The following is a 26345-nucleotide window of genomic DNA, read 5'->3' on the forward strand; positions in this document are numbered from 1 at the left end:
CAGAACCCACGAAGATGTTGCAGATGAATGTTGAAGGGGAACAGGATTTCCAGGTGAACTTACCGAGTCTGTTTAAATGCTCAGAATCTCTGCAGCACACCTGAACGCTCACTGCCATGTCAGACACCGAGGAGGTGGTGGAGGAGTACGAGGAGTGAGCGCATTTGCATTTTCTACACTGCATAAATACACATCTATCTGTTGTAATGAAAGCTGCATGTTATTGTGATGTGTGGAAAGATTTGTTTTGCATTTGCGTCCTGGATCTGAATAGTGATGTGTGTGTGTGTGTTTGTATTTCACAGGGAGGTGGAAGGTAAGAACATGAATCATGACTCACCAGCATCATCACATTTCTGAATGTTATAATTTAATGTTAAAACTAAATAATCCAGTGTTTATTATAGTAAGAAGATACTTTAATATGCCACAAACAACAGTACAAGGAATATAACAGCAGTTTCTCAGCTGTATCTCCCATGAATGAAAATTTTAAATTCATCCATGTCGTTCCCATCACTGCATCCTGTTGTATGTACAATGTGATTGAGCATTGTACACCAATGCATAACTAACAAGCTTTTTAAAGTGTGTATATAACTTGTTGAGTCAATGATTCCTGTCGCTAGATATTTTTGGGGAAAATCCACAGGATTTAAAAGTTATTTGTTCATGGTCCTTATGATGATGTCATCTTTCTGTTCTTGTTTTTCCTGCAATTATCGGCATTAGTGGTGTTAAAGCTAAAGTAGTGTGTGTGTGTGTGTGTGTGTGTGTGTGTGTGTGTGTGTGTGTGTGTGTGTGTGTGTGTGTGTGTGTGTGTGTGTGTGTCTGTGTGTCATGAGGTAGTATTATAAACCAGGTACAGTTTGCATTTCTCATTATGCGATTATATGTGTTTATTCCTCCTTTGTGTGTTTCTCTGATTCAGAGGAGGAGGCAGCTGAAGGTAGGTTGTTTACTCTTCAGCGCAGATATAACACAGACATTTATAAACAAACTATGATTTGTTTGGTCATAGATCAGTGACATCAGATGACATGACAGTGAGTGATAGACATCGTTTGTCCTGACTCTCACTCTGCTGGTGGTTAAAGCGCGACAACTTTCATTGACATCTACAATGAGAATGAGTCAATCTATGATTCACCACATTGTTTTGTTGTGTGAATGTGTGAATGTGTAATGGCTGCTTTGCTGGCTGCACTAACCACACCTGTGCTTTGCTCAGCAGAGGAGCAGGAGGTAGAGGAGGAGGTGGTGGAGCAGGAGGAGGAGGAGGAGGAGCAGGAGGAGGAGGAGGAGGAGGAGGAGGCAGAGGAAGGTACCGCTTTAGCTTTATGCTGAAAAATATATTTTTTGGGCTTACTCCATCAACAGTAAATGTCCAGCTTGTTGAAATTGAGAAAGTACCACAAGGGCAAAGAGTTGATTTTCCCTGCAGGAATAATTTATTGTGATGACACACATGCACAGTAATTGCTCATAATAACTGAAATTAAAGCTAAAAAACTAAATTAAATTAAAGGAGATATGAGAGTATTCTGGGTTGTAATATCTCAGGATCCAAACAACTATAAATGAGATCTAATACTTGAGGACAAAACAACGAATAACAATATTAGATTAAAAATAAGCTAAAGAATAAACAAATATACATTTTAATTACAGAAATGGCGAGATTGAACTATTATTATTATTATAATCATATAATGTGCATTTATTAACTTATTTGGGGATGTAACTATGCATTTCTGTATTTATGATAAATAGTATGTCCACAAAGCCTCTTTATGGTGACAGTAATGGAGATACTTCAAAAAGTATCACTTGATGCTGACATATATTCTGTATATATAGTGTATATAGTATATATGGATCTTTCCTGCTTTGCTTTCCTTCTCTCTTTTCGCCAAACATAGACCCAACTGTACAAGAACTTTTGGGTCAAACCTCGCCCCCCAAAACACACACACACACACACACACACACACACACACACACACACACACACACACACACACACACACACACACACACACACACACCACTCCACCAGCATTTGAGTGCTTCTTATCTGCTTTAAATGCCAGAGTCGGGTAGCTCATTCTGAACTATCTCTCTGGAAGGCTCTCCATGGGGTTTGGACACTTGTCCTAATCAGGGACACTGAGTCCATCCATCTGCCAAACCAACTTGTTCAACTGTAAATAAACTCTTGCAACAGCAGCAATAAGGGGAAAGAGAAAGATGAAAGGTTTCGCAGCTGTTTTTTCCTCCTCATTCCTTTCACAATGAACCTGAAGGCAATGAGTCAATAGCACACTGTGCGACTGCCAAGATTTTTAACAGAAAAAAACCAAACACTTGATACAACTTCTCTCTCAACCAGAGGCCACGCAGGAAGAAGACAAACCTGCTGCAGAGGAGGAGGAGGAGGAGGGGGAGGAGGGGGAGGAGGAAGAGGAGGCTGCTGAAGAGCAAGGTGAGGGGAAAACACTGTTGCCAGTTTGTGTTTTTTTTAAATCAGACATCCAGTCGACAGCGTTATTGTGTCAGTGTTTACTCAGCGAGACAATTTTCAAGTGATTTTTTTGCTCGCTGACAGCAAAGCGTCCCATCAGTTGAGAATCTACTCGCTCAGTCACACATCACTTTGGTATGTGACAGTCGGCAGCGACTTGATAATCTGTGACATGCATGTTTCTTCATCTCTCCGAGTCTGTTTGAGTCATGCCAGAGATAGCCACTGGGTCGGAGTGACCCTCTTATTGCTCCTCAAGGGTCATACGTATCAGTTAGAATCTGCTGTCACAATAAATCACTGAGTTATTTCCCTCTCTTGCTGCCACTCACTGAAATCAGCAAACACCCTATGAAGCACCTGTCAACTATGACCTGATGTGTCACACACGCAGAAGAGGGTCACTTTTTCACATGACATGAAACATGCCAGAGTAGTTTGTGAATGCACTATTCATTCTGTCACTTCAGAATGAATGCCTTTTTGAGATCTGATGACTCAGACCACATTCAGAGGTCTGGGATGTGGCCACATTATTTTAGCAGTGTGAATGCGAATGTGTCCTGGGCCACATATGAAGGACTCAGCTGACGTCCTATGACCTGCTACAGTTTCATTATGAATCTAAGGTATTTTGACTCTTTCTGTGACCATATTGATAAACCCTGATCTCCATATAATGATTAATACTTTTGTCATTCATTTACATCCGTGAACTCAAACTGGGTAAAAACAACAACATTTTGTCTTCGCAAACACAAATGACAGATGTGTTTATTTGCACATGGAGTGGGGAAGGGATCTGATCACAAATGGTCACAGGAGAAACATTCAAGACGTATTTTAATACCATGTGTAAATGGACAAACTTGTGATTGGATCTTAAGGACGGATGCTAATACCAGGTCTGAACAGGGCCAAAGCTGTAAAATTAAGAAGCTTTTGGCAGAAAGTTGGTGGCATGAGGCCTTGTTGGGTTGTTCCCTATGGTGTAGTTGCAGTTTCCTCTACTTGTTCCATCCCGGACCTTAAGGGGGCTTCTTGTCGTTGCTGTGGACTTCAGTGATCAGCCTTTCTAGGGACCTTCTCCCAGCTCAGGGCCACGGGTGACTGCTCGCTTTTCCTACCCTGTTGCCACGCCCCTGCCTTAGCTCCATAAAAACTTAATTTCATCAAACACTATGAGTAAATAATCGCAGAATCGATGACAGTCTCATCAGCCTCTGCTGCACTTTATATTTAGGGCTAATCAGCCAGCAAATGCTAACGTACCATCATTTACAGCTGTTAAACTTGTAAACATCATAACTGTGAGTGTGTTAGAATGCTGATATCAGCATCTAGCTCAAAGAGCCGCTGTGCTTGTTCAGACCACAAAGCCACTAGCCGTCTAGTTGAGTAAAATACCTGCAGCTATTGTCAAATTTTAAGACTAATGTCAAGCTTTTAACGACATTTGTTGTCAGTTGAGTGTCATTCAGAGGTCACAGAGGCCACACCTGTTGTGGTGAGGAGCAGCCAATTACACTCTAGCTATCCTCTCTTACCTCTCCGGAGCGATATTCATGATATGCAACAAATGCAGCACTTAACCTTTGACACAACCAGACACAGACGAGAAAACAGTGTCTGCTTTACTCATGCACTCTGATATGAACATTTTGCTTGTGCCAAAAGGTGCACATTCATTTGAAACAACAAACACGTCTCTTGTTTTGGTTCCAGATGAGGACGGGGAAGCGGAAGAAGGAGAAGGTAACTATGTTGTTTTAAACTGTACAAACATTTATGGTGGAACTTTATCGATATCTTGGTGGAGTTTCTTCAAATTTGGAACAAACGTTCACTCGGAGGAAATGATTTGCTGACACTTGCTTGTGCTTGAAGGATTAGTATGAAACGTGTTGGTGTTGAGTGGTGTGTGTGTGTGTGTGTGTGTGTGTGTGTGTGTGTGTGTGTGTGTGTGTGTGTGTGAGTGTGAGTGTGCGTGCGTGCGTGTGCGTGTGCGTGTGTTTGGTCTGGAAAAGCTCATGTCTGTCTTCTCTTCCCAATTTGTGTCTCTCTTTAGAAGAAACCAAACCCAAATTCAAGTGAGTAACACTTGATACACACGCTTCTTATACCTGCATGCGTTGTCTGAGAATCATATTTCTGTGAAGGTTTCTTCAGGTAATCCAGTGATAATTATCTTCATAATTATGGTGCAGATATGAGAGTGTTATCAATCTTCTCATCCACCATTTAACCCCTGAAACCTATAATCTCCAAATAACCTCAGAGTAACTCTGTGCTAAAATCTGTGCTGAACCATAAATTCAGCCATAACCCCCTGTCATTGTAACCCTGGCCTTAAGACTAACCCCTGCAAATTAATATAGGATAACTATACTATCATAAGTCATTTGTGTTTTTTGAAATGCCATAAGATACAGTGCAGAATGCAGAATATAAATGGTTTGTACTAATATAAATTGATATTAAATAAATAAATATGTGGGATGTTAAAACCTAAGACTGTCCAGACTCGTTACCATTTATTAATAACATCTATTCAAGCAAAGTGTGAATAGATGTTAATAGTGTGGTATAACATATAAGCATAAAGACAATCCTTCTCAAACAAAGACGTGCACCATAACACTGAAGGGACTTTTGTTTTGCATATTGAACCGATGATGTTTCTGCTTTTTTCCCTCAACTCCAGGCCTTTTATGATGCCAAACCTCATCCCCCCTAAGATCCCAGATGGGGAGAAGGTGGATTTTGACGTGAGTGACAGACTGGGAATCAAACAAAATTTGCCTATGGGTTTCTGCCTTATGGTATATTATGTAACATCAGTCCATGCCAGGCTGGGGTAGATTCGTCAAACGTCCTTATTTATATTCTCTGATGTACATTTCACTGAATCAGTAAAGAACAGACCTACAGCATATACAGTATCCTGTCTTTTTGCAATGTGGAAAACATTTTAAATAAGGAACAAAATCTTGTTTTCTGCAGGATATACATCGTAAAAGGATGGAAAAGGACCTGATGGAGCTTCAAACTTTGATCGTGGTTCACTTTGAGAGCAGAAAGAAGGAGGAAGATGAGATCGTTAATCTCAAGGAGAGGATTGTGAGTGCCCTGTGCTCTAAACGATCTCCTGCAAACTGATTCACATATACATAAAACTAAATATCTGTTTCAACACGGTGCGTAGGAAAAGCGCCGCTCTGAGCGAGCAGAGCAGCATAGAATCCGCAGCGAGCGAGAGAAAGAGCGACAGAAGCGTCTTGAGGTACAGTCCTGTTCCAGCTGCTTTAATATAAAAATACGGCTGCCTGGGTTTATTTATTCTCTCTCGGTCCATGTTTTCCAGGATGAGAGAACTCGTAAAGAGGAGGAGGAGGCCAAGAGGAAGGCAGATGACGATGCCAAGAAGAAGAAAACCCTGACCAGCCTCCACTTTGGAGGCTACATGCAGAAGTTGGTGAGCAAATGCGGGATTTAGTGTGGCGTTTCCAAGAAGTTAAAGTAGTAAAATGTGAGGAATGTAGACCAGAGCCTTCAATTATTTCACTCTCCCGCAGACAGAGAAACGGAGCGGCAAGAGGCAAACTGAGAGAGAGAAGAAGAAGAAGATCCTGAGTGACAGACACAAATCTCTGGACATCGAGAACCGCGGCCAGGATAAGCTCAAGTATGAGAATATGTGGATTTAACCATGGGAGAGTCTTAATGATACACAACAGGAATTGGAAATGATAAATAAATGATAAACTCTTTTGTCTCTGTCTCACAGGGAAAAGGCCCAGGAGCTGTGGGAGTGGATGTATCAGCTGGAGGGAGAGAAGTTCGACCTGCAGTATCAGTTGGGCAGTCAGAAATATGAGGTGTGTGTGTGTGCAGAGGTTTGAAAACACACATCCTCAATGTATTAATGTCTTCATGTAGCATAACATTTGCCTGTTGTCTTTGTTCCAGATTAACGTGCTGAGGAACCGTGTCAGCGATCATCAGAAATCGTGAGAATGAACTCCAAATCATTTTGCACCCCTCTCATGGATTCCAGCTCAAATACTTTTTTTTATAAAGGAACAGTTTGACAAGGTTTATTATTTGTAGTTGCTGGCAGCTGCATGTTGTTCCCTTTCGACAGAATCAGGCTAGCTGTTTCCCCCCGTTTCCAGTCTTTGTGCTAAGCTAAGCTAAGCTAAATAAGCTAAGCTGACTGGTAGCAGGCTATAGCTTCATATTTAATTATACCAAACTGGCTAACTTCCCATCCCTTGAAAGGAATTTAACTGCCCTGCAGGCCAATTCACTGCTGAGCCAGGATGTTGTGAGCAAGACTTTTTTTTTTCAGTGCAGCTCTTGTGTCGTCTACTAGCTGCATTCCCTTATAGCCATTTAGCCTTAAATACAACAAACTCCATTTGCACCTGTCAAGTCAAATGGCCTCGGGGAAAAAGAGAAGCGCCAGTTTGTTAACTTCCATCGTTGGTGTTTGCATAACCCAAAGTTTTTGAAGGAATCCCCGGATTAGTGAATTGTGTCTTTTTCAGGTTAGAGTTGATACAAAGATGGTGTTTGTACCTTGCCCTCATATGAATGGTTGTGTAGAACAAAGACAATTGAGTGCACTGCAGAGACCCACAACGCAACCATATACTCACAACACAACCAAATACTCAACGGTTGCACTGCATTTTCTATGTGCCACACAAATTGCCACCGTACAGCAGCCCTTTGAGTTCTCATCACTAATTGAATAATGCTTTGAGGCCAGAAACTCGAACCCGCCCGTCATCGCCCAGCTCTCGTCTTTCAAAGCTCCTCAGACCCCGGAGGCACTTTTTACACCAATTTGACAAGTTGGGGCGCGGCGGGCGGTGCAGTGGTCACGCCCCAGACACTTAAAGAGCACTTTGATGTGTCATACTGTGTCGTTGGCCTTGTAAAATTTGAAATTGATGGTTGAGGATTCTGCTAAATGTTCATTAATTTATTTGAACAAACGAATTGGGTCTGATCTCGTCTTCTGTGTTTTCAACAGATCTAAGAGGACCAAGAGAGGACTCAGGAAATAGATGCTGACATGAGGAGTGAATCCAGGAGCCCTGATATTATACCACCTCAAAACAAATCCTGGCTTTCCTGCCACACCCAGTCCCACCTGTCTCCCTAATAGTACCAGTTCCCATTATAGCCACTCCACCCCACTATTTTCCTCATCCTTTGAATTAGATGTTTAATGGTGTAAATAAAACCTTGTTTCAGTCACTTGCTTCATCCTGTTTCAGACCTTTTTTGTGCAGGTGCATATGTTTGTTTTATGGAATTCTAAAGTACAGTGAACGCAGAAAGCCTCAAGCAAAGTAGAAACATCTTCCTACACAGAAACATGCTCTGGCATGACTGAGACTGTCACTTGGGCTGATGCCCAGACCCTCCACCCAGCAAACACACGCACGCAGGCACGCACACACACACACACACACACAAAATTCTTTCTGTAATCAAATATGGGAAAAAAGGCATTCTCAAAACATCTGATCAAAATATTATTGGAATTGATCAGACATGTATATGCAAATCTAAATATCTATAAGTCATTGTTGGGGGATTAATGTGGAACCAAATGCGCTGGAAAGGTTATAACATGTACTGAATCAAACATTCCATTCAGTCGCAGTGCAATTTATGAAGTTGCGGTCAGATTTTAGAGAACATTTTAATTTAAACACATATTAAACAGACACATATATACAAACTTGGTTTACGGCCGGAGTTTGTGTCACTATGACGCTCTGCGTCACTTTTCAGTTCAACAGTATTCACACAATAGATGAATATCAGCACTGTCTTTGAAGGTATGTGGCACCTGGGATTTCCTTTACACCACTTTGTGGTTTATAACTTGATATAATTTGTCAACAAACTACTGAGACAGTGATAAAGGAGCCATCAAACTTTATTGTACTCACTAAACATTTCATTACCTGACAAGCAGCACTGGCTGCACAACTGAAACAGACACAGAAGCTGGTAGTTGATTTGATGAAAATAGTGTTAATGGTAAACAGACCGATCAGTTGGCTCAAAGGATGAAGATAATGATTTATTCTGTCACCGAAGCACAAACTGCTTTACTAGGCATCCAGAGGAAAAGAATAAAACCAAACAAGAGAAAAAGCTGTCTACATATAAATCATGAAGAACACAGCAAAGTCATCTGCAGTACACTGAGAATAACTGATGTAATGATCAATGTGCTCCTGCCGGAAATAAGTAGAAATCAACTTTGGGGATTTAAATGTCATCAGACCTGCTCGAGTAAGACACTTGGACACAGTTAAGAAAATTAAGATGAAAGACTATTACAACATAAACACACCAACACCACAAAAGCCCTGCAGGAATAAAAAGTTTCTGCAAGTAATTATTTAAAGAATTCAAAGACAAGATTACCAGAAAGAAAATTGAGTTTAAGAAATCCTTAAGAAATCCTTGAACAGTAACTTCCATCATGGCTGAAGTTGTGTAAATGCCAATTATGCACATAGGTCACACAAACATTTCTCCAAAAATATATCCTAAGCAATACTGACATCAATCTTTCCTGAGGCAAGTGAACCTCAGCATGACCATGTGTCTCAGGCATAAAAATAGTCCCCAGCAGTTGAGAGATGTTCACTGTGGGACCGTGGGGGAATCCACACAACTGCCAACCGTCTCAGCATCTATCAACCATCTTCACAGGGATGCTCTAGGGATTTGTAATGCTGGGTTTTCCAAAAAAGCATTTAAATCTGAAAATCAGATTTCAGTACACAGGACAGTAGATTGGCGATGAGCAGAAACCATGTAATGCAAGTATAAGTATAATGTGCAGCTGTCAACAGATCAGAATGAACTAGACTCATGTTTAAAGGGCACGGCCCTTGGGGTTCTTTTTAAAATTAAACAACAGTTTAAAGACTATTGCTGCTGCTTGAACTCATCATTTTATGTTTATTGGTCAATATGATGCTATATGCTAATATATATATATATATATTCAACTTAATTTGTGCAGAGTGAATCAAAGTGTATGTTCACCAGCTGTGTGCGGCTGTGAATTATATTCCAAACCTCTAGTTTATGTGAGAAAAGAAAATAGTGAAAAAAAACAATACATAGGCCTAAAATGTATAGATTTTTAATAGGCAAGTTAATAACAAAGCTACATGATACAACAAGGCACATAGTATTCCACTGTAAAGGAACAATTTGACATTTTGAGATGGTTTATTATTTGTAGTTGCTGGCAGCTGCATGTTGTTCCCTTTCGATAGAATCAGGCTAGCTGTTTCCCTCCGTTTCCAGTCTTTGTGCTAAGCTAAGCAAATTAAGCTAAGCAAATTAAGCTAAGCTAACTAAGCTAAGCTAAATAAGCTAAGCTGACTGGTAGCAGGCTGTAGCTTCATATTGAATATGGAGACATGAGAGTGGTATCAATCCTTTATATTAACTCTCGGCAAAGAAAAGCAAATAAGCGTGTTTCCCAAAATGTCAAACTATTTATTTAATTATTTCGACATGGTTGTTGAACGCAGACAGCAGAATGAAGTATAAAAAAAAAATAAAAACAAAAAACGGAATTAAACATGACAAACAATGTAGCATTTCTTTGGTTTCGTGTGAAAATCCAAGTCCTATTTCTTTCTTGACCTGAGCGTTAGCTCAGTTTTTTTACATACTGTAGGTACATTCAACATATGGAACTATCTTCAACCTTCTAACTCCAAAAAAATACTAAACAAACAAAACAGATATTTTTGATGAGATTGTTACTGACAGAGAACACTCTTTGGGTGGATGATGACAGCAACAATATCACAAAAACACACAATCTTTTTTGTCTTTCCAGCTTTTCACATATTTTTCTTATTACTTTCATTATCCGCTGCTCAGTCCTCAAGGCCACTGTAGATATTATATTTCTTAGCTGCTGCACAGACGAATTTGATAGCTATGCTATTCATCTAAAAAAGTAACATTTCAGTGAAGATAATGTCGTCTGTCCACAATATTGCTCACAGGCTGTAAAAACTAGTTTTGAGCACACTTAACCTACCAAAAACACACTCACCTATATATATATACACACAAAGAGAAACATATCCAAATTAAATACATACAACACCGCAGGATTACTCATGAAATTAAAAGCTCACTCTTCTCTAAAGTATGTACAATATACTATTGACTCCTAATTGGATCTTTCAGCAAGGCTGTTATCTGAAGAATTTCCCTCTCCTTGTTGTAAGGGTGTGGCCGCAGCAGTGTCTAAACATGCTGGTTTCCGTCTGCAGGTACACACACGAGCACAAAAGAAGGAAAGAGAGAGGAGAGGCACAGAGAAAAGGTTTTAACCCATTTGATACAATCTGCGCTGATAGTTTAAATCCTGACTACACGGATTAACAAGTGGCCAAAACTGATTGTACCTCTCGGGCCCTGTGCTGTCGCCAGTCCTTCATGCTCAGTCGATGATTTGCGCCGACCTGTGCACTGCTGTGGTGTTGCTATTGACAAAAAGTGTCTTGGCCAATCCCAGCTGTGGATCAAAAAGTTGAAAAGGAGTCAGTGAAGGGTGTCGCACAACAGCTAACACCCACACGAGGCAGCCTTGCACTTATTGTGAGAGGAAACACTGCGTCAACTGTTTAATCATTGCCTCTGTTCATCTGATAAGCACATTTGCTCACACTTGTATATTTAGAAACAAGTTTCAAGATAATGTTCTCTCATATTCTGTCCCTCCTCATCTGCACTGTCTTGACTTCCTATTCATCTCTCTTCTCATTCCCATGTGTTACTCCTCCTGTAATAGACAGCGCACGCTGAAAACCCGTCTGCCAGGATTCCAGTGTGACTGTTTCTGTATTCACTGAACTCTTGGGTGTGGCAGGTGGGAAGGGAAAGTGACTGTGTGAGCCAGAGGAGTAATAACAAACACCCACCCTTTAAAGCTGGGCGTTCCCAGTGTTTGTGCAATGCAGCATAAGCTTGTGCCAAGATGGAACTAAATTCTTGGGTTATATCACAGTCTGCTGCACATTTTTGCATATTATCTCAGACTTATTTACCTTCTTCACAGCACCTTGAAGAGTCTTCTCGTTCCACAAGTTGTAGAGCAGCAATGAGGCTGCTTTGCTGCCTTTGGGGAAAGACCTGTGACGGAGGGCAGAGGACAGTGAGAAGGTTTGCAGCACAAGACAAAAAAGTGCAGTTAGAAAATATGAAAGGATTGTGGAAGCAAACAGGCACTAAAAATATCACCTGCACTTCTGGTATTTTACACATTTTACATAACTTTATGATGACTGATAGGCTATTTGTACTGCAATAAAAACCTTTACAACAAACTGCAACAGCTCAGTTTAAGAAGTCCTGTATTAGTCCCACAATGGGGAAATTTGCAATGTTACAGCAGCAGAAAGACATTAAATAAGTAGCATGCAGTACTTGGGTGAAGGAATATAAAGAAATAGAAATATAGAACAAATATATAGAAAAAATATAAATGTAATTAAACCTGTATTTACAGTGTAAAGAAATATATTATGTGTCAGAATATGTACGGTGAATGGATTGCACATAACCGTGTATACTGCACAGACGGGTCAGAAGTCACCTGGTTCATCATATCTATTTTTGTCAGCGGTGTGAGCACAACAAACAAATTCCAGACAAAAAAAGTGGATGTGGCTGAGCAGGTAGCGCGGGTTGTCCACTAAATGGAAGGTCTGCGGTTTAATCCCTGACTCCAGTAGTCTGTGTGTCAAAGTACCCTTGGGGCAAGATACTAAACCCTGACCACTTTGAGTGGTTGAAAAGAAAAGAGCTGGACTCAACTTGCAGATCTCACAATATACGCAGATAAAACTTATGAGAGGCAAAAGAACTTTATTTATACATCCCCTTGCAGTTAGAGAGATAGTTCAATATGGTTTACATGAGTCAGTGAAATGCATCCCAGCTTGTCACAGCTATAAAAGCTGAATCTCCCATACAGAGTTGAATAAATAAAAACTCACCCATTCTCGCTGAGGTCAGCCAGTGATGTCACCAGTTCATTATTAATGACCTTCTTGCTGATCTCAGGTTCTGCCAACATCAGAGCCCGAGCTGTGTGGCAGGCTGCTGATATGGTGTTATCGCTGTTTCCCATTTCACGGGGGCCGGAGGAGAGGAGGCTCGTGAGATCCGGCAGAATCTGCTTTGCTACAGAGAAGAAATGGGAAACAGTAAGATCTGATTCATACAGACCACAACTACATTTTGTAAGGATGCAACTGGTATTATCAACGACTCGTGCATCTTCTTACCCATGGTGGGCTGCACACTGCAGGTTTGACACATGTTACTCAGCAGGGAAACGGCGGCCTTCTGCAGGGCACCGTTAGACGACTTCAACAGAGGAGAAATGTGCGGCAGAGCGCCCAACTTCTGAGCCAGAATCCTGGTCACGGCCATGGAGCCCTGAAACAACAGCAGAACAAAGAAGGACAGGAGGAGGAAAACACGTCAGTTGTAATCTCGTTAATCACTCTAGCAGTCGATATGTATCCTATATTTAAATTCTTTAAATCCATCTGACTTTGTAATAATTTGGTGGTTGCATTGTTACCAATATCCCGTTTTCAAAGATCTTTCGTTCACCAATTACCACAGACTCCAGGCAAACAAAGCTCCTTCTGTTCTCAGTTGTTATTGTGTCATTCATCCCACCACCTCTCCACCCCCGTGGCTTTCCTCCTCTCCTAAATCAATCTGAGATGATCCTGAATGTCCGTTAGAGAAAGAGGTTAGGCCTCATAGTTGTCTTCTTTGCACTCACCAGCCCATTGCTGGCTGTGAGGTTCCGCAGGGTACCGCAGCAGGCCTCCAGGGTGGCGTCTTTCTGGGACGAGCCCAGCAGGGAGAGGTAGGTTTTCATGGCTTTCGGATGGCACAGCAGCTCTTCGCCTGAAGGGGTGCTGTCCTCTGGCATTGCCCGATCCACATCAAACAAAAACTGAGGAGAGAGGAAGACAGGAGACTGTAAATGGTAAATGGGTTCATATTGCAGACCTGGATGGAGGTGTGCGTGCTGGTTGATGCTCACCTCCTTTTGAACCTTGCCGCTCCTGGGGCTGAAGCATCCAATCGCGGAGCTTTTCTTACTCTCGAGCTGGTTCCCGATTTGAGGACGGTACATGTCAAAGGTCGTTGGGGACTCCTTCTCCAGTTGGTAGGACAAGTTGTGAAGGATGCATGCACAGCTCTCCACAGACTAGAGGAGAGGAACAGAGAGGTTCTTAACTACACTGTTAATCTCGTCAATGCAATGCATCCCCCCCCCTTCTAGCATCAAGTGTTTGAGCAAATGACCACCTAGATCGGAAATAATGGTATTTTAATTGATGTAGTGGCCCTTTACTATGATCCAAGCTCCTATAGGCCACTTAGTCTGCAGAGTGTCTTACTTTGACTTGTGTTCTAATAAATTAAAGTCGACCTTATTGCAAAAACCCAATGTACTCACACCTGAGGCAGGAAAAATTGAATGAGGGTTTATTTGAACATACCTCCAGTGTCACTGCAGGAGATCCAACATACCATTTCAGCACGACCCATTACTAACTAATGCTATATCCTTTACTGTATATCACAAAGTCAAAAAACGCTAATATAAATGTATTCTAACAGTAGAAACACAACTTAGCGTTTTCTATTCAAACATACACTGACTATTGCACTAATAATACTATCATAATTAACATGTCACGATAACATATTTAACAAGGACATGGACTCAAGTGGCTTTTACAACTGATAAGTAAAATGATCCTATATGAAAAAGCCACAGAAACATGTTAGTTTATTAAAAGAAGCTAATGTGTCACTTTTAAAAACCTGACATTAAACAAACAAAGCATATTATCTCTCAGTCTTTCATACAACTGAAAATCACAATCAGGTCCTTCATTAAAAGAGGCCTGTGTAAACAGTGCAAGCACAGACATGGAATTAAATACACACCCACACCCCAAATTTGAGCAGGCACACATATGAGCACACACTAATTATATACACACACTGTAGCTCTGAGGATGTATCCGAGTGTTCGCTTGTATTTGTTCTGTAAAGTGTGTACGTGCGCTAAAAGGTATTTATCATTTTTTCTACAGGAACTACGAGTTCACGGCAGCACGACTACAACCATAGCTGTTCTCATCTGCGCCCATGCAGAATTCGGTGTGAACGAGGTAGACAAAAACAACAACACCCTGAGCCAGAAGGAAAACCATGTTGTGGCCTAGTATAGAAAAAGATTATCCTTAATTACAAGATCAGCAGTGCATCTATTAGATTAATGATGTTTTATCTCCAAGTATCTAAAAGAAATTTACTAATATCAATACTGATAGTATTCAGAAGCCAAAAGACAATTATTTTCATGTACATAAAAAGGGAACTCTGATAACTCAATGATTTTTTTGTCAGGAAGTTTAATAAAGGAGGTCAAATCAGCAATGGGGCCATGATAATAAAAATAATGATAATGCTACAAACTGTTTCGATTTACAAATTACAGGTGGATGGGTTATGTTGATGTCGATGAGAGAGGTAGTGCAACTGCGTGTTCGGAGTTGTACCTTGTCATCAGGGTTATCCTCCGCAACACAGGACTGGATGTAACTCATGAGGGAGTCGATGAGGCCATTGCATTCTCTCATTGCCTTTCTCTCCCTCTGCTGACCACAGCTCAAGTTCCTAAACACATCATTCAGACATTCATTTAACTCTGGATGGAAACACGTCAACCACATAATGAGCAGATGTCTCTAGAGCAGAACAAGCAGTACCTTGCACTGTCGGAAACATGAAAATCATCCATATAAAGGAATTTTCTGAAATGTTCTCACCGCAGGCACCCCGTGGCGTTGCAGAAGACATCGGGGTGAATGTTGTTGTTGGCGCTGTTGTCCGACCAGCATGTGAACGGCACCACCACATTCTCGGTCAAGGCGGGCAGTGCAGTCGCTGTGAGTTCTCCCTTCAGTTCATCGGTAGACGACATGTTCCATAGCAGGCCTACAAATTACAAGACAAATGCAGTTGGTCAAAACACAATAGATTTTTTTCTTTTGATGTCAATTTTGATTAAATTCTATATTGATACATTTTGGAAATACTGGAAAAAATGGTTAGCTCTATTAGCACATACATTTGGATATAATACCATAAGGACAAATATTAGGCTTGGGTTTTTCTGAGCTTCTACATATGTGGTTTACCTAAACTTACATTTACACAAAACTCCTGTGATATGGCCTAGATTTTGTTTGTAGGCTATCGTTATTATTCTAATTTTCTAAGTAAACGTAGGGAGTGCATAAATAATAGACGACTCTTTTTGGTGATTTTCTGTTGGGGAAAATAAACATTTTTCAACGGTCTAAAGGGTAAATGTTTGAGAATGTTAAAATGGAATGACAGCCAAAAGCTATTTTCTATGTAAAGATGTAGTGGAGATAACCGCTCCGGGCGCACGTTCATGTTTGTGCATGCGAGTCCCTTCCTGGGAATCTATTGACCTTTCCCGCGATCATGAAACGGGATGACTCCAGCTCTGTCATGTAAACCTGTAAATTAATACTATTACATATATAACCTATAAAACCCTATTTCCCTTCATTATTATTATTCCAATTTCATGTTACAAAAATTTGAGTTTTTACTTTTGCAAGGAACAGGTACATCTGGGCAGACAAGCTTTTTCTGTGTACTCTGTATGAGAAATTCAACCTTAACATAATGTAAACCAATTGTGTGCATGTATATTATGTGTATATTGGCCCTGGTGACCTGGTCTGTCCTTTTATTTTATTCTATGTATATATGTTCTACTAAAACAATAAGAAAATATATACATTCTAAAAAGGCATCATGTTGTAAAGCGCATATTACTGCTCAGTCTTAGTGAGATTTCCTCCTGTCAGTTTGGTGATAGGGCGACTTTGAGGTCCTACCTGTGATTTGTTTCTGAGTCTCAGTAGAATCTGACTCCTTTAGTAGCTGCAGGGCCTTGCCTATACCACCACAGTGTTGAACCTCCAGCTTGTTGCTCTTGTCCTTAAACACCAGGTTCCTCAGGGCGCCAGCAGCAGCCTGGCCCACCCCGGGGCTGGGGCTCCGCAGCAGGGTCACGAGAAGAGGGATACCCCCTAGTTGGAAAACCTGCAACACAGAAGCCAGGAGGGGACGGATGAGGCGTGGCCATAGCTTTCTCCGCCCTTTCCCTCAAGGCAGGTTAACCTCACAGAGAGCTCCACCGCTTGTATCTCTACAGTCAGCTACAAGACAACCTACACACTAAACAACACTGCTGTGTCTAAAGGTCTTTATAGTATATTTGTGCTCAGACCTCCTGTTTGGCAAGCTCCTCTTTGAAGGTGGTGTGTTGGATGAAGGTGGCTCCGCACTGCTGGAAACTCTCATCAGGGTGAGACAGATTCTCTACAGCCTCCTTCAGGGTCAGCTCTGATACGTTTATCCCACTGTCCACACTGCAGAAACAGAAATGACATATTTAATTTAATTTGCCTTTTATGAACATTAGAGCACGTAAGCCAACCCAACCTGAATATGAGCAGAATATGTCTCCTTTAATTTCAAGTAGGAATTGAAAAACATGGAAGTACACTGAAGTACTAAATGAAAATCTTTTCGCGAGATCCCCCAAAAGTAATACTTTTTTTTCTCCATGTCCCTTCCTGGGCTCCGTACTTAACAATACACATTCACAGTGTGAAGCCGATAAGATGAACGGTCCCCAAAGATATATGTTCCACAGACAGAGATTTGAAAACCAGATACAAGGAGGGTGAGCTCACGCTGATTGCTGTAGTTGTATCTTGGTTGTTTTCATGGTTCCCATCCTGCCCTCAGTGTAGGAATGGGCCGATGGTTGCTGGACAATGCGTGTCTGGCTGTTGGTCATAGGAGTGCCGTTGGTCATGGAGTAGGTGCTGTGTCTATTGGCTGAAGTATAGATGGAATGCTGGCTTTGGTGCGCCTGCCCCTTGGCTCTCTGAATAAAGAGCAAATCACAATTATTAGCTGGTACCATGGAATAATTGCAGTTTTTTTTGTCTGCATAAAAATTGTAGGTGCTTCAGTGACATTGTGGGTTTAGAGAATGAGAACAACTGATCACCATGACAGGTGCAGGTGCGCCAGAATATTGAGGAACCAAGGCAGGGTCACTGCGACTGGTTTTCATCCCATTGGGACCCTGGGGCCAGTTGGAGCCTTGCATATGCTGTTCCCATCCGCCTGAGGTGCTTTGATATCTTCCTCTGGAGACTTTATTGGACAAGGAGCGACTCTTCTGAAAGTTTACCTAAAGAGAGAGACAGTTGGGTTCAGGAGATTGACTCACATGAAACGTTCCCTCACAGGTCTCCAGAGAATGAGTCACAGATATTTATTGGAAAATACACATTGAAGGAAATCCACCCGGACCGGTCGTGGAAAAAGAAAAGCTTTTCTGCTGAAATACAGCATGACCCTGAGGCTTCTCTCTGGCAACAGGCCAGGTCAAGAAAAAAGTAGTTCCCACTTCCCATGAGAACAGATTTCAAAGACATCCCCTGTTAACCAAGACAGAGGAATCTGTGCTCAAAACAAGGCCTGCATACCTTGTTTTTCCCCCTCTTTCCTTCCATAACTCTCACTCATTGAGGGTGGCAGAATGCAACCAACAATTGCACAAACCAGGGTAACATAATCCGTCACTGGAGACTCACTCACGCTGTGTGCGTTATGAGACTGCTGGCACTGTTGAGCACTTTCTCACAGAGGAGCTTTGTGTGTTCAAGTCAGACACAGCGTCCCGTAACTTTCAAAATCCTGATCTCACTAAATAACTTAATCTCCTGTGATTACGTATTGTTTTTATATCAGTTACTTAGCCTTCGCATTTTTGGCTCTGTGTGTATGCGTGTGTGTGTTCAAAACACACAGTTCCGGCTTTGCCACTTCACAAGAAACTCTGCATCACCTGAGAGAACATGTCCTGCTGATGCTTTAGCAATTAGTCATTTTTCAGAATTAAACCTTTGTCTCCTACTAGTTTCTGTTGAAATGATTTCTGTGAGAGAAAAACCTTCCCACTGGTGTTTGAACACTGAGCGCTAGTAGGGAAGGAAGTGTGCACCACTGTGATAAAGAAAAGGTTTCCCTTTTTACCGCACCCAAAAAAATCATTAACATCAACTCACAACTATTTTCTCACAGTTAATCCCAGCAGCGGACATTTGGACATTTTGATGTGCACTCATCGTTCCCTAACTTTAAATGAACACAACACTAACCGTAACCACAGACAGCTTTAGTCCCCATTTGGACAAGCAGTCCTCAATTAAGTGGTTTTTAGTCGGAAATTTGTCCCCAAAATTAGCCTATGCCACACACACACAGTATTTTTTGAACTACCCTGTCCTCTGTCTGTGTACCGACTCTCCTTTTCTGTTTCAAACTGGACTGGTTGCTTGGTTACCAGCTGTATTTGAGTCCCGCTACTAAGCAGCAAAAGCATGATGGAGGTCAGATCAGTCAACAACATGCTTGATTAGAACTGGCACCATGTTTACTCTCAAAGTGCAGCTTGCTCACTTCATCCTGTCATTTGGGTAGAAAGGGACCGAGCCACCAGGCCTCTCATACACCAGTGACTGCACCGGAAGGGAAAGACAGATGCAAATTCTGGACGTAGAGCAAATACAAGCAGCACAGACGTCTGATAAGAGAACATATACTAAAATACGAATTTACAGTTAGCAATTGTATTTAAGAGCAGTGTATACTTGTGTACTGCCAAAAAATGTTGTGTAGGAATGAGTCAAACTGACAGCAGACATCTCTCATAAGCCTCCACATCATCAAGCCATCAAATGTGGAACTTTCTTTGTCTATACATGAAGAAACCAAAAGTCATGTATGAGTAAGGACTGGATTGCTTGCAGATTCTTGTTTCTAACATCTGGTCTGTATATTAAGTGATTCATTCTTGGTCCGATAAACTGTCTGTCATGTTCTGCCAGGAAAACAGAACTAAGCAGGAAAAACACACAAACACACAACCAAGCAACAAGCTTCTTCTGTCACTTAAAAATAGAACATTAACCGAAACTGAATTGGCTGCAGGGTGCTGACTATATTAAATATAAAAACAATATTGACAGATTTTAGACATTTTTGTGGTATAAAAGCTCTGGCAATAGTTGCACTTTTACAAAGTTTTTAATGTTCAGATCACCATAACATTGTCAGAAATGTCTACCTTCAATTAAAGGCGTGTCTAATAAAGTGGCCATAAATCAATGTTGAAATATGAACATGGGGAGAGACGTCACCACTGTTGCCCAGAACTTGGACAAGGATATGAGGTTATTGGCTCCGCAATTCGTTGTTTACCGCACAATTTAAATGAATTCAAAATTAATTTTTGTCTGTGACATTCAGATAAGGTGACAAAATCAACCACACGTTATAAATGAGGTGACAGATTTGCAAGGACTGATGATTATGAACATTCATTTGTAAGAATTCATCACCACACTCCCTAGACATGCCTCAACTCATCGTCGGTAGGTCAGGTCAGGCCACAGCAGAGCTATGGAACATATTTATACACACAGACACACACACAGTCAACATTAATCCTGTGTGGAATTCGAGTCTGGTCCCGTTCAAACGAGTTGAACTCTCCTTGACTCTTAACGACAAGATAGTAATTAAAAGCTACACTGACAAAACAAATGTTCATACCCAAAATGAGTAAATCACACACAAATGGTAGTGAGATACCAAAGTATGTTTTGCTACATGTTCATGTCAGAGTCTGTGGTAAAATCCCACTTGCATCTATGAATATACACAACACTTATTTTACACAATAGTATTTTTCAAGAGCAAAAGATCAAATGGTTTGATAAAAGGTGAAAACACATTAATAAGTGGTTCAGGGATTGAGCTGAGGCAAGACACTGTATCTGCCCCCAGACAATTGAATATTTACAGCCACGTAGCAACAACACGACTTGAGCGAAAATATCCCACACACCTCTATTTCACAATTTATTAATTGGACTAAAATCAATAACAAAATAACAAAAAAACACACACACACACACACACACCCTATAAAATACCACAGAAAGAACACATGTTCCAAAGTCCCAAGAGACAGTAAACCATAATTAGATTGAGAAATTGTGACACTGAGCGAAAACGATGTGCAGTATCTTAACCGACATTTTTCCAAAAGCATCAGCATGCGACAGATGAAGGTGTGTGTACATCTTCCACCACGACTTCAACCAGCATCATAATGGTGTAAGGTTTCACTGAACAATGCCACAAACCACTCATGACCGAGTGAACCCTCCCAAACGGTGCCAACGCTGACACATAAACTCACTGTATACACTGTGTGAAAAAATAAACTCCTCACAGTTCAGTTTCCTCAACAATCAGGAAGTAATGTCACGGTTTTATGTGCCAATGTTTTATACTGTCTTTGAGGAATTGTTTGTGGCAAATGCAGCTTGTTTACTTTCTGGGTACGGGTACGGATTGATACGGTTTTAATGTTTACATTCAATATGAGGCTCCAGCAAGAAGCTAGTTAAAGATCCAGTGTGCAAGATTTACGTGAAAGAATATAAAATAATCCTAGTTTTTTTTTTACTAGTGTGTAATCATCTAAAGTGAGGGGTATTCAGCTGTCACATGCAACTTCACCACTAGATTTCACTAAACTCTACACACTGATCCTTTAACTTAGCTTAGCATGAAGACTGGAAATAGGGTGGAACAGCTAGCCTGGCTTTGTCCACTTCCAGTTTGAAGTAACAAACTGTGTCTGAATATTTCTCTGCTGGTTGTGTCAAGTCACTGCAACAGGAAATAGTCCTGCACATAACTCCTTGTAAAACCACAACTTGTCATTTTTATATTTGGGTCTTTGTGTAAATAACCAAACAATAGTGAGCCTCTGGTCAGAGAAATGTTCCCGTTAACCTTTATGCAATAATTAGTTAGAATTATTTAATAGTTGTCTTAGTGGTGTTATCTTCACATGGTAATGCAGATCTTAGTTTGCTTTAAGAAGCTTAATCTGTATTACCAAACAAGACACAGGTACATATTTATGTGAATTATCTGTGATTATGGTAAAAAAAAACATGACTTGGTCTTTTTCTGCAGAGTCTGTGAAAGGGAGTAGGATTTCCACTATGATCATCTCTCCACAATAACACACTGTGCAGTTATATGAGGAACAATTACCGCTTTGTTGTGGCCTGCTGACATGCTGGAGTTGCTGTGGCTGAAGGTGCCATTTGCTTTGGATGGAGTAAACTTGAACGTCCCAAACTCGGAATCTGATGTCAAAGACTGCTGGAACAGGCCTGGTGAAAGAGGAGAAGTGTGAGAAAAAGGGAAACGAACAACAGAGAGGCACAGAGGGAACGAGGGATGCAGGATTTGACATACAGAGAGTGTATTTTACTAGGGTTAGGCCTGTTTTTGAATAATGTCAAGTTGACCTTGAAAGGCAGATAAAACCCAGGGAGCATCAAACATGCTGGCAAGACAGCACGAGGGTGTGCTTGGAATTTGGCCCCTTCATGTGGGCATCAGGATTTCATCAGATTGAAAATTCAGTGTGGTCATGAGAGGTATGCTAATATTTGTTATATCTACCCACATGTTTATGGTGATATCTGCTTCCCTCGCAGTAACATTGAATTCCCTCTTAAATGAAGAATTAAACAAAAATCCCAACATGATTTGATACCAACATTGGCCCTTGATCACTTACAGAGTAATCAGACTGACTCTGGTGTGTGTCACTGGATTAATAGTCTGCTTCCTTGGTATATGGTGGACAAATCAGCTTTGAATAAGGGTAATTCATTAACTGATATTAAAGAAGACAAATAAAAGAGGAATTGGCCAGAGGGATTTGAGAACTGCAAATAAAAAAAGTGATGCACCAATATATGAATCCAATTTAATAACGAGATAAAAACCACTTAGATTTATTTTAAATGTTTAATACTTAAATGAAAAAGTGTGTCAATCTATATATTGTTATAGGGACATAAACAGCCAAGTCCAATTATCTGACTTAAGGAATGGCACACATCGAAATGCATGACTGCCATTCCTTAAGTCAGACAGACATGACATCATGTCACTCACAGTCCGCAGGAAAATCCACCCTTCATGTGGAAGCCTGTTTCAGCACCTTCGCCTCGTTTGTCTCGTCGGATGATTCATGTGAACGTGAAGCCTTACTGCCACATGGTGCCAAATGTAAGGATGCCACTTCACCATTACAGGATTATTGCAGTCATAACAGTGGCATAATCATCAGGGTGAGAGCATGTACGTGAAGGCAGTGCCGGAGAGGAAGACGTCTCCCACAGTCATTTTAAAGGGTCAGCTACTCTTTGTTTTAACCGAACTACAATGATTTTTCTCTTCTACCCTCTTTGAGCAGCACACACGAAAAAAACGAATTCTCCTCCATTGTGTTGGGGCAGCAGCAGAAACTTCGGAAAGTGATATCTTCTCCCTCCTCAGCTCGTAAGACCCAAGTTATCGACATGGCTCGATCCCACTTGTAGGGAGTGGAAAATTTGCCTTTTTCTAATATGGTTAGCCTTCCCCTTAAAACGTGATAGGACACAATAGATCCTGGGCGTTAACAGGAACATCCAAAGTGGTGAGTGTCCAAATAATTTATAATCTTTTGTTGCTGCAACATGCTTTTCTGAACAAAATTATTACTGAACGAGTTTCTTAAACGATGCCTTTGCCTCAGCCGATAAGATCGAGGGCTTGAGAGGCTATGTTTGTTATTATTCAGCGTTAATCGACTGCAATGTGTTGTTCTCGATATTTAACCGGAGCAAGGTTTTCCCAGCCATGATTTAAACTTACACTTTTAGAAGCTTTTTCTTAAGAGAAGTCGGTTTGTCAGAATGACTATTAAAGAGTTCACTTAATCTTGAAGGTTTTATTCACGTACTTTATTCACTTGTTGTTAGAGATGTTCTGAGACCGATACCAGCATCAGAAATATCTCTGATGCCAAAATGTTTTCCCGATTCCCTGAAATCACTTGTTGGCTGCTGCACTGGCGAAGAAGAAGTGAACCATCATAAGAACCATCAGAAACATAATTCTTTTTCAGAGGGGTTTGACCTGAGCCAGGCCATCCAGCACCGACAGCAATCGTCCCCTCCACACAGGGTTAGCACAGCTGTTAGAATACGTTGCACAAGTTGTTATTTTTCAAATGCACTGGTATCGGACCAGAACTCGTAACTGAATCAGGAAGGGAAAAGTGGTATCGGAACATAGTTGGTCGGCTTTTGCTGTACGTCTCTTATTTGGGGCCACACTTTTCTCTGTAGATGGCAACAATTTGAAGAGAGCCAACTTCCAATGTCAGGGATGTCTTCAACATGCGGGCCACATATTTCAAAACCACTTACGGCATTGAGTTTCAGCCAGACAGTCAATTAGCACACAGACAACCTACTTTGCAGATTATGAACTGAACCAATTGTAGGCCATTCACTCCACTGTTGCCATTGAACAACCACGCACAGTATCGCAACTCAAACCAGAGGAGCTGCACGCATCTCGCAAGATCTAAATATTTTTGGTGGATCTTCTCTTAATGCCTCTTGCAGCAAGAGCTGGGATTGTTTTTTAAAAGACTTGAACATGTTATTTCCCCAAATGTGTGTGTGTGTGTGTGGGATTTTGCAAGCCCAAGGGCTGCATTCCTCAGCGACAGGGAGAAACAGCTCAGCCTGGATGAGCAGAATGTGTCTGACAGTAATGAGGCCATGAATCACACCGACAACACGCATGTCGGTTGATCCAGCAGCGGCCGTGGATCAAATTTCACACGCCTGAAAGTCTGTTAGCAGAAAAAAAGAAACTCAAAAAGGGAAGACACAACCCCCCCACCCACCCACCTGTCACTGGGTTTCTGCCCTGAGGACGTCATCCTCTCACACTGAACTACCAGACTACAGACCGCAGGAATGTTTATTTTCATGGGGACACAACATTAGAGTTTAGAGGAAGCAGCAGCCATTTCTGGAGGACTTCACCACCTTCAGACGGTGTTAAAACTCATGTTTAACAGGAGTAAAGGTTAGTAGATCAGGATTCAAACTAGTTCATTGTGCAGTACAGTTTAACGCTGGGGTGTTTCGCCGGGTTCTACCTGCATGGGATGGAGTCGGCTGTCCGTTCTTCCAGGATTTGGACTTGCCCCTCTTGATGGTGTGCACCTGCTCGAGCACGCGCTGCTGTCCCGTGCGCAGCTTTTTGTCGGAGGGCAGCGCGAGCGACGTGTCCTCCCCGCTCCCGACGGTCATCGCCGATCTCAGCGGCTCCAAAGCCGTCATCTTCCCCCGGTGAGAGAGCCCGGGAAGGGGGTCGGTCCGACCGGTGTCCGAAGGGTCACAGAGAATCAAATAACCCCCAGAAAAAACCTGACACAAACACAAAGCGCGGGCTCGAGGCGGCGGAGTGCGGATCCTCTTGTGCGCAGTGAACGCGGCGGACGTGTAAAGTGTGAAGATGGGTTCACTGTTCTCACAGGAGCGGCGGCGAGCTCCACCCTCACGGGACCGCGCCCAGTCGAGGTGGGACCACTGTGGGTGGGGCCAGCAGAGTTCACAGGCAGGTGTGCAGGGAGGGGTAGGGGGGGGGGGGGAGCAGAGCTGCAGAGCTGCACACGCACACACTCATGCACTCATGCACTGATGTTAACGCGTGCCGCCAAGTGTGTAACCACTGAAAGCGGTGTGTAACGTCTGCGAAAGGTGTGTAATGTCTGCGAAAGGTGTGTAATGTCTGAAAAGTGTGTACCGTGTGAAAAGTGTGTAACATGGGAAAGTGTGCCACGTGTTAAAAAGAGTGACAAAGAGTGAAACATGTGAAAAAGTGTTTGTAACACCTGCACAACTTTAGTGCAACAGAGGTTCCCCCCACTCGTTGTTGTGTGGTAGTAAAATGTATTTGTGTTTTGCTCTGCTGCCTCTACCTGTCACCTACAGATACACAGTGACACAGACAGGCCTCTATGACAATGAACAGTGGAGATTATGTAAGAAATAACACATTTACACAGTTCCTAACTGGTGGTGGAACATATATAACTACTGTATGTAGCCTCAGGTGTTATGTCTTATACTCTATTTGACATATGCAATTTAGTTTTTCAAATTCTGAAATAAAATAATTTATCATAACTTTGGATTTACTTTATTTATAAGAAGTCAAATCTCTCTCTATATATACATATATTCATGAAATAAAACGTAACTATTCATTAACGTTTGAAAAAAGGCTCATTTTCGTGTCGGCTTGCTCTGGAGGTTTTGATAACTTATCAATTCTTATTAATGTCATATTTAACTTTTTTTTTATCAACAAGATATTGAATATGCCCACACTTATGTATACAAGTATTTAAAACAGTGTGCCCACAGGAAACAAATTTTGCAGTATCAACATACAGTATACAAGAGAGCAGTATACTGTGACCGCTTTCTTTTATCCAGGTCATGCAGGTGCACACAGGGAACTAGACATGCTCATGTTTCTTAAAGTTGTTTCACCAACATGTCTCCAGGAAACAGCAAGTCCAGTTCCCAGTGAACACGTGTACAACTCCTGCACTTAGACGACTTTCACTGTT

At 41.5% G+C, this 26345-nt stretch overlaps 2 protein-coding genes across 3 annotated transcripts; one reads left to right on the plus strand and one right to left on the minus strand.

Annotated features, from left to right (window-relative positions):
- The first annotated feature begins 101 nt into the window (after positions 1-101).
- tnnt2a (troponin T type 2a (cardiac)) lies at positions 102-7797 on the plus strand. Of its 2 annotated transcripts, XM_034589453.1 has the most exons (13): positions 102-154; positions 306-316; positions 1235-1324; positions 2426-2485; positions 4593-4614; positions 5229-5292; positions 5528-5644; positions 5730-5807; positions 5889-5999; positions 6100-6209; positions 6312-6402; positions 6494-6534; positions 7566-7797. In XM_034589453.1, exons 1-13 carry the CDS (start codon positions 117-119, stop codon positions 7597-7599), a joined length of 867 nt encoding a protein of 288 aa, XP_034445344.1. In that variant the 5' UTR covers positions 102-116; the 3' UTR covers positions 7600-7797. The 2 variants fall into 2 exon arrangements, with proteins under 2 accessions (XP_034445344.1, XP_034445343.1); XM_034589452.1 differs by lacking the exons at positions 102-154; positions 306-316; positions 1235-1324; positions 7566-7797 and adding an exon at positions 4250-4279 and having other exon boundaries at positions 2382-2485; positions 6494-6538.
- A 2311-nt stretch (positions 7798-10108) lies between these two features.
- On the minus strand, positions 10109-25216 carry LOC117764003 (plakophilin-1). The gene is made up of 15 exons (XM_034589388.1): positions 24864-25216; positions 21899-22020; positions 17763-17945; positions 17440-17636; positions 16971-17112; positions 16576-16783; positions 15469-15637; positions 15199-15316; positions 13665-13832; positions 13398-13574; positions 12886-13039; positions 12595-12781; positions 11644-11728; positions 11002-11111; positions 10109-10860 (listed from the first exon to the last, which is right to left on the minus strand). The coding sequence occupies exons 1-14, from the start codon at positions 25045-25047 to the stop codon at positions 11037-11039; spliced, it is 2169 nt and encodes a 722-aa protein (XP_034445279.1). The 5' UTR covers positions 25048-25216; the 3' UTR covers positions 10109-10860; positions 11002-11036.
- Positions 25217-26345: the final 1129 nt, after the last annotated feature.

The sequence above is a fragment of the Hippoglossus hippoglossus genome, chromosome 7, assembly GCF_009819705.1.
Source record: "Hippoglossus hippoglossus isolate fHipHip1 chromosome 7, fHipHip1.pri, whole genome shotgun sequence".
Taxonomy (NCBI): domain Eukaryota; kingdom Metazoa; phylum Chordata; class Actinopteri; order Pleuronectiformes; family Pleuronectidae; genus Hippoglossus; species Hippoglossus hippoglossus.

What these genes read in the sequence shown, in the direction of transcription:
- tnnt2a (XM_034589453.1), top strand. Translation starts at nt 117, where the DNA reads ATGTCAGACACCGAGGAGGTGGTGGAGGAGTACGAGGA. An exon ending in GAAACCAAACCCAAATTCAA is followed by an intron (nt 4,615 to 5,228) that starts GTGAGTAACACT and finishes CCTCAACTCCAG; the next exon opens with GCCTTTTATGATGCCAAACC. An exon ending in GGGAGAAGGTGGATTTTGAC is followed by an intron (nt 5,293 to 5,527) that starts GTGAGTGACAGA and finishes TGTTTTCTGCAG; the next exon opens with GATATACATCGTAAAAGGAT.
- LOC117764003 (XM_034589388.1), bottom strand. Translation starts at nt 25,047, where the DNA reads ATGACGGCTTTGGAGCCGCTGAGATCGGCGATGACCGTCGGGAGCGGG. An exon ending in AACGCCACGGGGTGCCTGCG is followed by an intron (nt 15,317 to 15,468) that starts GTGAGAACATTT and finishes TGATGTGTTTAG; the next exon opens with GAACTTGAGCTGTGGTCAGC. An exon ending in CAGTGTGCAGCCCACCATGG is followed by an intron (nt 12,782 to 12,885) that starts GTAAGAAGATGC and finishes TCTTCTCTGTAG; the next exon opens with CAAAGCAGATTCTGCCGGAT.